Source organism: Calonectris borealis, chromosome 20, assembly GCF_964195595.1.
Source record: "Calonectris borealis chromosome 20, bCalBor7.hap1.2, whole genome shotgun sequence".
Lineage (NCBI taxonomy): Eukaryota > Metazoa > Chordata > Aves > Procellariiformes > Procellariidae > Calonectris > Calonectris borealis.
The window spans coordinates 14,515,840-14,528,802 of record NC_134331.1 but is presented as its reverse complement, the minus strand read 5'-3'; the positions used below and the strand labels follow the sequence as shown (position 1 = coordinate 14,528,802).

The 12,963-nt window shown below is 49.2% G+C and overlaps 1 protein-coding gene across 1 annotated transcript; it reads left to right on the top strand.

The window, feature by feature from the left end:
• Positions 1-251: 251 nt before the first annotated feature.
• LOC142091185 (melanin-concentrating hormone receptor 1-like) lies at positions 252-4,869 on the top strand. The gene is made up of 2 exons (XM_075170120.1): positions 252-309; positions 3,821-4,869. The coding sequence occupies exons 1-2, from the start codon at positions 252-254 to the stop codon at positions 4,867-4,869; spliced, it is 1,107 nt and encodes a 368-aa protein (XP_075026221.1).
• The last annotated feature ends 8,094 nt before the right edge of the window (positions 4,870-12,963 follow it).

Genomic DNA, 12,963 nt, shown 5'->3' with positions numbered 1-12,963 from the left:
GTGGCTGGCGGAGTCAGCTGCTCTTTGATGTCAGTACCTGCTCCGGGCTCGGCGGGGCGGGAGTGGGCGAGCGGAGCGCAGCACAGCCGAGCCGCAGCCTCTGCCGGCTGCAGGAGGGCTCCTGCCTCCCGAGCTCTGCCCGGCTCCGGTCGCCCCGGCGGGGAAAGGGGAGCCCCCACCCCATCGCTGCCGCGGATCCAGCGAGGGAACTTGCCCAGCTTTCTCCGTCCCTGGCACTGGGACTCACTCCCATGGCCCCCGCCAACTCCTCCCGCAACTTCTCCGCGCCGGAGGCTCGGAACGGCTCAGGTGAGCAGGGGCTGCGCGGTGCGGAGGCGCACTTCCCCGGCGGGGCGCCCGCGCTGGGGCCGGGGCGGAGGCGCGGAGCGTTTGCGGCGGAAAGTCCGCCTGCACGTGCCTCTGGCGCCGCTCGTGCTCAGCGGGACTGCGGGGCCGGTCGGTACCCCATGGAGCGGGAGAGCACAGCCCCCCCCAGCACCCCACCCCCGGGCTGCCAGCCGGGGCGAGCCGCCTTCAGCACCCGAGGGCGGACAGCTCCGGGCCCTGAGCGGGGCTGCACACGGCGGGCGAGACGGGGCCCACCCCCTCCGGGGGCTGGGGAGGGCCCCAGACCTCCCTCCCGGGACACCGCATAGCATCAAAATAAAGCCCGACCACCGCAGCCGGCCCTAGGGGCTTGAAGCGATTCGCTACCTTTTGGCTGTGAGACAGGAATAACTCCAGCAGCCTGTTGGTCTTAGCTGCAGAAATGAACCAGCCCAGCTAGACAGGGAGGGGAACAAGGCACAGAACATGAGACATCACTGGGGAGGGATGCAGAGATCCCCATCAGTCTCCTGTTTTCTCCATACTACCACTATTACCAAATCAACGGTTTAGGGTCAAGGCAGACCAGTTCTCAATGGTGCAAGCTGGTGAAACTCTTCAACAGAAGGTGTTTTATATGTGGTCTTTGACTCCCTCTCCACCAGCACGTCCTTTATAAACTGAAAGTGTGCCTTAGGTGCTTCCTTCTGAAATGAGGCAAAGACGTAGTTTCTTATGTATCTCGGCATGGCTGAGGACAAAAATCAACTTAGAGAAAAAAAAAATTTAGGCCAGTCCTCATTCAGTTCACATAGTGCAGTCCCCTTTGGGACTTTTAAAAAGAGTAACAGGGCAGCCACAGATCTACAAGCAAGGACAAATCAATGCCTGAAGTAGCTCTTTCAGTAAACAAAGTACAGCCATTTGGGTGTGCACAGAAGCAGCACTGAAAATTCAAATTCAACCATATCTCAGGATGAAAGAGACTTTAGAACAGAGATAACTTTTGAGTATTTGGTAGTCATGCACTTCTGACTCCAACCCATATAATACACACATGGACTACAGCTTCAGACTAGCTTCCAGCTAATAACACTTGAAAGTCCTGCTTATACAAATATGAACAGCAGGAAAGACGCTACAGCACTATACAGACTACCTTTCACACAAAGCCTTTGGGCTTGCACACATTCTGCTTTCAGGCCAGCTGAGCTCATTCCAAATGTGACAAGGTCACCATGAGCACTCTATTGATTATACTGCAGGAAAAGGACATTTTGTCCCAATTTCCAGCTAACCAACTGGCCTTTATGGTTCACTCATACAATCTATTCCCACCACATTCATAACAACATTTGGGGCTAAAAGAGGAGAGCAGAACTCATAATAGCTACGTGCAGAACAACAGGACCACAGTGGCATTCTTCCGATTTCTAGTCTGCCATCTTCAAGCATTAAGGAGGTGCGAGATGTGTCTGGATGTGCAGGAGATGCACAGGCTGGATGCTGAAGAGTAAGTATCAGGCCTCAATAGGGTGCTGATGACAGTATGTTACCTACCAAAAGCCATGTAACACAGGGCATTTCCTTGCATTAATGAGCAGCCAGGAGGAACGGGGACCATTTAAACCCCCATGAGTGGCCTGGACCAGACTTTTTTTGTCTACTCAACCAAGCCTGGCTTTCACCTTCAGGTCCCTGCCTCATTGGCTGCTTTCTGTCATCTGCATAGAGGCTTTCCAATAAAATGGTGCAGCAACAGCTCTACTGGATTCTGACCTTGGCCTTGCTTATGCCTAAGCTGTCTGCTTCCTAGTGCCAGAAGGACTGAGGCAGTGGTGGCTCATCATGTCTCACTTCTAAGAGCACTGAAATATTACATACAGTTGATATGGCACACGCTTTCCAGCCACAGGCCAGGCCAGCGATGTAATCCCAGATACCTTGCCAATTCAGTCAAGCTTCTCTGTCGTACCAAAGTAAATGTGGAGAAGTTTGTACTCAAGAATTCTAGAGGTCAAAGTAAGCAAATACCATCTCAGCAAACAGATACTGCTCTGGCAGAGTGTCAACACCTTACGAGTATCTGTTATTTCACTTAATCTCATTTTCAAGATTTCCCTAGGTTACGTTGGAGGAGACCTCCCCACTTCTCCTACAGGTGTAGGCTGCTAAGGAGATGGAATAGTACAGTGAGTGAAAGCATTTCCAATTAACACCACATTGAATCATCTGCAATTCAATGAAAGACACATGCAGTCTAGGCTTAGGGGCTGTCATGCGTGTCTTTGTAACAACCACACAAAAAACTCACACAAAGCCTTCCCCTAGAAAAAAAAAAAACAGGTCCCATAGGAGAGGAGTAATGAGATGAAATGAGATTTGCCTCAGCTGAGAAGGTGATTTAAGACTTCATCAAACACTGCACATGGCAGTCTTGCAATTCAGAGAGCAGCACAATCAGTGCCTTAGACACAACCTTCTGTGCCCAAGAGCAGAAATCCCTGTTGATTGGCACTGAGGCCTTGTGGCTTCAAAATGCAACTTTAAACCCCGATTGGAGACAAGACAAATGTGAATTTGATTGTTTGGGCCTCCCACCCCAAACAGCAACAGTCAAGCATCAGTGCTAATAAGCTAAGTGTTATCAGGCAAGAATTTTGCCTTGGAAATCCACCTACATCCAGACCCAGAGACAGCAGCTTTAAGCCATGTTTTTCTCCATGTACTAGGGCATTCCCTGCTGAAGGGCCACTCTGAAACATACTCCCAAAACCCTGTCTGGCCACACACCTGGATTTCTTTCTAGAAAAGAAACTAAAGAAAGGGGGAGGGGCAGGGAAGGAAGATGGAAAGGAGTGCGTGCTCTGGCCTAGCCCTGACAACAGAGGTGGGACACAGCCAGGGTACAGTCCCAGATCTCACAATATAGATAAGCATTTGTTATCTGCCTGCATGGTCATTGAACTCTGTCTCATACCGTACAATAGATAAACCACCCAACAGACGACCTGAAGCTTTCTGACAACAGCTTCAGCATTGACTATATCCAGATTTTGGCACCCACATAGAGGCTTCTTCTCTGATGTGGAAAGCACCATCTGCCCCACCCACTCCCCTCAAAATGGCTGGACACCCAGCACTCCCTGGAAGAAAAGTTACTATCCACTCCCTGTCAGATACTGGCAAGTGCAGAGGCACACCAGCCTGATGCTAGTCCCCCAAAAAGAGCTGGGGAGGATAGAAGTACATCAGGAGAACTGAGGAAAGATGTCTACACATGGCCAGATTTGGGTGGTGTGCTGCATGCATTGGGTGGCAGAGGAAGAAATGTCAAATCCTCAGCTAAGCCTCTCCAAGTACAGTAGAGGGTCTTAAACATCATTCCAAGCTACATCTTTGAGGGGGATCCAGCTGCAGGACAGAGCAAGCACACAGACATGTAAAGAGGTTGCCTCTAGGTCATACTCATGGCTTTGGTTTGTTTTGGCAGTGGCAGAGAAGCCAGCACCATACACCAACGTGATCATGCCCAGTCTCTTCAGCATCATCTGTTTCCTGGGCATTGTGGGGAACCTCATTGTCATCTACACTATCGTCAAGAAGAAGAAGCTGAAATGCAAACAGACTGTGCCTGACATTTTCATCTTCAACCTCTCCATTGTGGACCTCCTCTTCCTCTTGGGTATGCCTTTCCTCATCCACCAGCTCCTAGGCAATGGCTCATGGTATTTTGGAGCACCCCTATGCACCATCATCACTGCCCTGGACACCAACAGTCAGATCACGAGCACCAACATCCTTACAGTGATGACACTGGACCGTTACCTGGCAACTGTCTACCCTCTAAAATCTACCTACGTCCGGACCCCATGTGTTGCAGCTTTAGTTATCTGCTTGGTGTGGCTCCTTTCCTTCCTGACCATCATTCCTGTGTGGATGTATGCAGGTCTTATGCCTCTGGAGGATGGGACCGTCCGCTGTGCTCTCTTGCTTCCCAACCCAGAGACTGATATCTACTGGTTTACCCTCTACCAGTTCATGCTGGCATTTGCTGTGCCATTGGTTGTCATCTGCGTGGTCTATTTTAAGATCCTCCAGCACATGGCCACCACTGTGGTCCCATTGCCCCAAAGAAGCCTTCGGGTACGTACCAAGAAAGTCACCCGCATGGCAGTTGCCATCTGCTCTGCCTTTTTTATTTGTTGGGCTCCCTTCTACATCCTCCAGCTGGTTCACCTCGGCATCGACACACCATCCATGGCCTTCTTTTATGCCTACAACTTTGCCATTAGCTTGGGCTATGCCAACAGTTGCCTCAACCCCTTCCTCTACATTGCCCTCAGCGAGACCTTCAAGCACCAGTTCTTAGTGGCCATCCGCCCTGCAAAAGAGCCACGTCACAACAGCAGCTCTGGCAACAACAGTAGCATGACAGAGGCCAGTGTATGTCTAAAACTGGCACCAGAATCTACTCAGCAGACTCAGTTTCTGGAGGACTTATCCCCACGTTCACTGCCTGTAACTGTGGCTGTTCACTAGGGCACTTTAAAGTGACCGCAGCAAAAAGCCTTCAGATCTGTAAGTCAATGGAGAAGCAGAAGCTTCACGCAATTCTTGGTGAAGCATATGAACTACAGGCTTCCACCTCCAAGAGCCCAGGTGCCTCCCTTTTTCATTGTAGGGCTCTGCTCCCACACTGCCCTTGGCCTACAAGATGCTGCATAATGCTGCTTCTTTCTACTCCTGCAAGGGATCACACAAGACACTGGGCCCCCAAAAAGGATGGATGGAAAAGAGAGAAAGGACAGAAAGAGGATTTCAAGGGGGAATGTTCACCCTGGAAGAGTAAAACCTCTATCAACAACACTGCCCAGTGATTCCCTGCCTCTTGGCCTGACCAGGATTCCTAAGCAGCATGCTTAGGAATATAGATCTTCTTCATTCAAAACGTGAACCTTTGAAACACAATGTCATATATTTATTTTTGGTAAGAAATCTGACCTGCAAACTTTGATGGCTGCGCTCATATCCTAGAAGCAAAATAGTAGAGAGAGATCTTGGGGCCAGAAGTCTCATCTAGGTCTGCCACTTGGCCTTTTGGTCCAGCCCTGTCTACCTCCAGTGGGCTGTATTGTTTGGCAACCAAGACATTTTCAAGAACTGGCTAATCTTTATGCTAATCCTAAATATTTCAAAAATCAGGCAGATAATAATTGCACTGCTTCAAGGGATTGCAAACAACTCTCAAAACTACTGCTGCTAACACCAGATTTGTGGCTTTTCATGCCAATGAGCCTTTTTTCACACTGCTAGTTCCTCATGCTGCTCTTGTGCCTCGCAGTCTGCATGGCCATCAGGGAACCCCAGGCAGAGTGTTTTAAACATGTCTAAAAACACAATGTGCAGAGATCTGCGGAGCAAGAAAATGTGAAAAGGCAGCTCAGAGGAAGCAGAGTTGCTTATGCAGCTTCCTCAAAATAACAAATGCTTTACAAAGTTAAAAGAGGGAAAATTAAATGTCTGTGTTTTGCATATGTGGCTTTAACAGTCGGGGATTAGGAAATAATTTTGCTCATTACAAAGACTAAAGAAAAGACGGCATAGACCAGCTAAACGCGGGGGATTACACCGATGGCCTACACAGGGCTCCCAGGGGACTTTGCAGGCATTGTTAAACACTTTGTCAAACATGGAGGAACTGGTTACTGTAGATAAATTTAATATAAAGAAGAATTAAAAACATCAAACAGCACAAAAGAATTTCTTACCACGCTTATGGTTTCATGCCGCCAGCCACCCACGATATACCCAGAACAGCAATTCACCCTTACACAGCTACACAGCAAAACTGTGTCACCTGCACAGGACCTCCCAAGCCACATGCACGCTTAGAGGTGCTCCTAATGCACACACACCACACTCGCAGGTATTTTTAAGAACAGCCAATACTTAAGTCTACACCTTGTAGAGAACACACAGCCATTCACTCACCTCTGGCAATCAAAGCAGCACTTTTAACATCATCAGATGCAGTGTATTGCTTTTTAGTCACTGAACAAACCTCATAACAGGGTCTCTCTGTATTTTCATTCCAGGCTCTGTCAACCTGCACACAGCAGCACCTCCACACTGCGACTTTACAGTATCTTGTCAATGTTTTTGACATCATTTTCCTGGGCAATAAAGCCAGACAGACACATATGGAGCTTTCAAGCTTTGTGACTTCAAAATCTTTGCCTCATTTTAACTGCCAGGAATTTTCACCTGTGCTGGTGTTCATGGAGCTGCTTTGCTCTTTGGTCAGTACTCTCCCCGAAGGGAGCAAAGGTCGAGGAAGATGTGTGCTGTGCCAAGCCAGACTTGCTCTCAAGGACAAGGGAAGCTATTGTGTTACCTTTCTCCCGTAAGGAAGTTAAGGGGAGGACTGGCATGCTTCTTTGTGAAATGAGGTGGTAATGGTTGGGTGGGTTGTTTTCCTCCTTTAATACCAGCCATGAGGAAAGTATGAGGAAAATAAAAACAGACTGAATTGTCAGGGTTCTGAGAGAGCAGCACATTGAAGATATTATCTTGCTTACAGCAAAGGTGTTTGTGGTTGAACTAGTCTGTTCCCACCTGAAGTGAGTCAGTCTGACCCAGTGTGGCCAAGCCTCGCACTAAAAACCACAGGGGCACCGTGGCTAACGAAGAAGGGCAGTCAGCAAGGGTCTTTGTGGGGTAGACCTTTTCCAGATCTCATCACACTGAAGTCAAGGCATCTTCCCAAGTTGAAGTCTTTTTACATCTCATTTACATGAGGGGGGAAAGCCATGCTAGAGAGACCTGGTCCCAACACGGGAGACAAGGCTTCCCATTTAGCTGGTGTCCCAGCAGCGGCACTTGCCTCTTCCCACCACCCCGCAAAGGCTCATAGTTTCCATTCCCTCATGTTCCTCCTGCCTGTCCCCATAGGGTTTCCTAGTCCAGATGTCCAAGTGCTGGCTGTGGGCTCCCCTCCCTTTCCATATATACCCATAAAAGCTGTGGCAAATGCACCTTGGGAAGACAAGGATGTCGATATCTGTGGATGTGCTGGGAGATTAGGAAGAGAGGTACAAAGGAAACTAGCAAAGAACACAGACAGCTTTTTGCCCCCTTCCCTAAATCACCCTAAAGCACGGGGCAAGATGAACAAAAGCCTCTCCTTTGAACACAAACCTTTTGATCAAAGGCCTCCAGAGGTGTCCCCCTACCTAAGGGCAAAGGTGAGGACTTCCAGAAGCTATACAGTCTCTGTGCACCTTGGTGTGACCTATTCCAAACATCCTACCCCTTTTCCATATTTTTCAGAGTTGGTTTTGTTAAGTTGGAGAATCTGTTGACATTCTGGTTTGTGTTCAGCTTTACCTCTCTGTCTATTCTGCTCTTTGTTTTTATTATGTGATTCTCTCCTTCCCCCCCGCCCCGCCCCATCTCAGTGCCTTGGTTACTGATTGCAGAGCCTGAATAAGAGGCATCACCAAGTAGAAAAGGACACAGCTACTCCTGCAAAGATAGGCAGCTGAAGTGCTGCGAGGTCTGTCTGAAAGGCATGGTGAGAAGGGCACAGAGATAACGCAGCATGTTTCCCTGCAGTCCTGCCTCCCATACACAGCCCGTTGTCTCTCTTGCTTGAGAGAAACTAAGAGAAAACCAGCTAAATAACCAGGGGGAAAAACACCCCCAAAACCAAAAAGGTGATAGAAAGAAACTATTCCATCTAGTTGTTCAGATCAACAGCCGGCCACACTGGATGAGACAAATTTCCTCAGCTCCTTTTGCCAGCACTTTTCCCATGTGTTCATGAACTGCCTCATCAGACAGCAGGAAGACAGATCGGTTTACTCTCCACCTCCTCTTCTTCTCCTCCTTGTCCTTAGAGGTGTGACTGAAGCCACATGTCACAGCTGTGCTCTTGATAAACTCCCACAAGGGGCAGATGGTCCAGTTACTTTTACTCCTACTTTCCCAGCTAGCAACAGAGCCCTCTTGGCTGGTTGCTGCAGGATTCAGTCCCTGGCTCACCCTTCTCACTCACCTCTTTTCCACTATGCAGATCCCCACATCCACACTGGACAGTAAAATATACTCCTGCCTTCCCCACAGTCACACCTCTACCAAGCCAGCCCAAAGGACAAGCTGGAGCTGAGGTCCCCAGAGGGCTGGTGGCATCCTTCCCCAGGCACCCTTCTCCACCTTGAAGTCTCTGCACAGCTAAACCTGCCCAGGAGCAAGCTGCAGCTCTGATGGAGAGCAAGCACAATGCTGGCAGCTGCTGGGTGGGGAGGAGGGAAAGGTGGGGTGACTCACTGGCCCCTGGGACACAGCCAGAACCTGACTAATTGTGTTTCATCAATCCTTCTGAGTTGCTAATTGGATGCATTTCATTCAACAGACTCACTGGTGGGAGAGGAGCCACGCAGCAGGTACAGATACATTCCCAGCCCACTTGCTTCGCATTGGTCCTCCTGCCAGATGCAGGGACCACACTTCAATACCCTTTCTTGCTCACCTTCCGTTAGCAAAGCAACACAGCTAAACCCTCACACCCCCCTGCAGCCTTTCCACTTGCTCCATCTCTGCTGCGGGGCTGGGGAGGAGGCAGCACGCAGGAAAGTCTCGCCAACCAGTACAGAAGTAAAAGTTGAGGGGGTGGCAGGTGTCTTACCTAGAGACCTGATCTCCCACTGGAGGGCTCCTCCAGCAGACAGAAGCCCTTCAGTGCCTCCAGGCAACAGAAGATGTATTTTGAAACTGTATTTACAAGGCAGCATTTGAGCAGGGAACTTGCTGTACCACTGGAGGGAAAACCTTTGGTAAGGGATGTAGACCCCAGTTGCAGGAGGGCACAAGGGATGATACCTGCTCTTAGAGCCTTTGTGCCCTACCCATATCCCATTTGGGAAACAGTTCCTACGATCATACATGACCAATAGTTGTTCCTCTGACAGCATCTTTCTATCAGTGTGGTTGTGTTGGCTACGGAAATTGTCACTCCTGATCTTCCAATCTGGCTCATGGGACAGCAGTGGCACTGGCTTCTCCTGAAGGGTAGAGTTGGGCTTCAACAACTGCAAAGTTACACTTGAGAAGTGGCTTACTTCAGTATGAGACATGATGGTGCACAGAGTGGTGATTTCATAAGCACTTCTAGACGTGCTGAGGACAAACATGCTAGAAAAGCCTCCAGGGTTGTCAGCTCAGTACCTTTCACCATCTCTAAATGCTGCTGGAGTAATGTCAACGCTCTCTGGGGTCAAGCCTTTGTAGGAAGGATTCCTCCTCCAAAGCAAAGTCAGAATACATCAGCATCACCCTCCCAAGCGCAGCAGCTGAACACAAGCACCACTGAAGGCTCAAGGCCCCATCCTGCAGGTCCATGCAGGGTTAGTCCCTGGAAATGAGAGCCAAGTTCTGCCCCTCGCACCAGGGTGGGTCTGAGTTTACAACACAGCAGTCAGTGGGGTTTTGGGACAACTAACAGGGAGCAGACTCTATCCTGGGTACTGACTGCATCATCATCTGGCACTGCATGAGAAAAGGAGATCTGTAGGGTCTGGCTCCACACAAATACCTTCAAGGCAGTGACTTTTCCAAGCTTCAGTTAAACAGTGACACACACAGGTTTTGGTTTAGGCCTTAAACCTTATTTCTTCCACTTAAAACTAAGTTAACAGATGAGTCAGCCCTTCCCTCCAACCTGTACTCTTCTGTCCTCTGCAGGTTTCCACTCACAGTGTAGGCAGGCTGAGAGTCAGTGATACCATTTTAATTACTCTGGTGTTTGGTTATTATTAAATTGCCTTTACTAAGTCTGAAGGAGCTCTTAATGATTATCTTCCTACACATGCTGCTGGAAGCACAGCAGCTTGGCGACACCAGGCTGCCATGCCCTGGTCCACCAGAAACTTCACAGGAGAAAGCAGAGCTCTCCTTAGGCAGCCACACCAAGGAGAAAACTCCTGCCTCGTCCAGGAGCAGTGCTTCTCATACCCACATCCCACTGCAGGCTCGGGGACACAGGCCTGTGCTTTTTCTCCCATGGGGCTTGACCACAGAAAGCCAAACACTAACATTTTGGCATAGAACACTTGGTAGGGATAAGCATGGTGATGGAAATGGTGAGTGAAGTTAGCACTGATGAGAACTTCTTAAAGCTCTTATAGACTTATTCCATTAGAAGGTCGGTTCTTGGAGGTGCACCTTCTCCAGCAGCCAGGTCCCTCCCACTGAGAAACGGAAACAGGTTTTGAAAGGAGCAGACTGTTCATGTCAGGGCTCCCTCTGTCCTCCCTCCTGCCTGCTCATAAATGAAGACTTTGGATTTCAATATGCACAAAGCATTTTTGGGATTTAAGTTCTGCCTCCCCCCCGTTTTTTTTTTTAAAGGTCAAGTCATTATAACCTCCTAGACCATAATCCCCAATTTAGACCTCCAAGTGCTCTGGCAACGTAAATTCGTCATATTATCAATGGGGGAACCACTTTAGAAGGGAAAAAGAGTAAAATGTCACCTCTTGGAGTGAGAACAAGTTGCCTGTCCTTTGCTTTTAAGTCCAGATACTTTTCCAGCCAACCACTGCCACTGAAGAAAGCACATAAACACTTGCTCCCGGGCTGAGACGCATTGTGCCAAGCTGCGGCCCCCAGCCAATACTGACACAGTCTCTAGGTTTAAGAGCACAAACACTGGCAGCTCAATGAGAAGGGACTCATTTGCTGGAATTAATACTCATTCTTTCTTCAGCATGAGAAACATCAATTGTTCGGTGTGAAATAAATTACGTGTCTTTCTTGGGAGGATTTTAATGAGGCCTCCCCCCTCTTTTCCTGACACTTTCAGACTCAGGGTAAAAGAAAAAAGCAAAACAACATTCCAGCATCTCTCCATCAACCCTGCATCGTAATGGCCCAATCAGGGTAATTAGGATGTCTCTTGTGTTCTCTAGGAGGCTTTACTGACCAAATCCAGCCCGCTGTTCATTACCTTGCCGCAGCATAGCCAAATACCCCTGGTTTTAGAGGGAAGGGGAGCAGACCAGCTTTCTATGCAGTTGGGAAAAAGGCTATCCTGAGTACAGTCAGGTTTTGGCTTTACCTTTGGTCCTACTAGAAGATCTCCTGGTACGCTGAAGGCTACAGGATGGAAGAGGCTGGTCTGGGTGGTTAGTTCTTAAACGAACGAGCATAAAGACCTACGTGCCCCAGAGACCTCTTTATTTATCTTCAAACTCCTCTGGAGCAAAAGGGCAGCCAGGTGTCTTCCCTGCGGCTCCAGTGCCAATATGAAAGCTAAGAAATGTGCATGCAGAAAACTGAGAAACCCCCTGCAGAGACACCAGGCAACTCTTCAGGGCAGGAAAGCATCATATACTGCCACGGCACACAAAACAGAGCCTTTCCCAAGGCTGCTGGAAGCTGGATGGGCACTTCTCCATCTCCCTTGCCTTTCCACACTAGATCCCACGGTGCAGCCATGATCGCCCAGGTGTGCATCCACGTTCAGGCTGGCAGACCCTATGGAGCCCCTCTGCCATCCAGTTATGGGGTCCCAACAGGGATCCCATCACTCAGAGAGGTGCTGTGGGAGCATCTGTAGCCCACCTCCCAGCCACTGGCTAACATGTGAGCCTCTCACAGCCCACATCTCCACACAAGCGGCCTTATTTATCATCTTCCCTGTCCACATGGCATCGTGTCCAAGCTCAGGCTTGCTAGGAATGGATTAGAGCTCCACTGTTGATATTCTGCTATTTTCTCATCTCCAGATTTGGCTAAAGCACATAGCTGAAGTGTTGGTGTGTGGGTGTGAGATGAGGGGGGACACCACTGTGGTCTCAATCAAGGCTGCACTCATCTGGCCCCATACCTGCATATTGAGACTTGGCCCAGTATACATCAGTGTCTGCTTATTTCTTTACAACAATTTCCAGACACGTCTGGCAGGTAGACTCAGTCCCTCGTTTCATGGCTGTCTGCCCTTTTCCTTCTTGCTGCCTTAGTTTGCTCAAGGCTAGAGAAGTTTCTTTAGCAGCAATAATTCCCAGCTCACATGTTCATGAAACTTCACGAGTTATCATCTGTGCTTGGAGAGAAAGACTTGAAAGGCTGAACAGGAGGAGATTATAAACCAAGCTGCAAACATGGAAGCTGTGATGGACACCACTGAGAGTCCACTGGGGGCAGACACGGGGCAGCTGTGGACCAGACTCCACACGCTCTGATCTCCCTTCTGCTCACACATGGTCTAACTCGCTCCTAGAACAAGAGTTAACCCAGGAACCTGCCTTGTATGGCCAAACATGTCCCGTGACTGAACTGACACGATAAAGGGGTGCGAGTATCACCCAGCCTCACTGCCCTCTCTGACCAGCCCCCAGCACCCATGTTCAGACAGGTATTTAATCCCTTCCAAAATGGGACAGCACCCTACACATTGCACACATGCATCCAAGAGGTTAACACTCATCAGGCAACTGAACAGTCCATGATCGCACAAGGAAAGAGACCAGTTGCACAGGCAGCCTCAGACTCCCTTTACTGCACAACCACAGAAAGAAATCCAGTCTGCTCTCACTCACACCACTGCCTCCAACTGAAATTAATGACATGGGA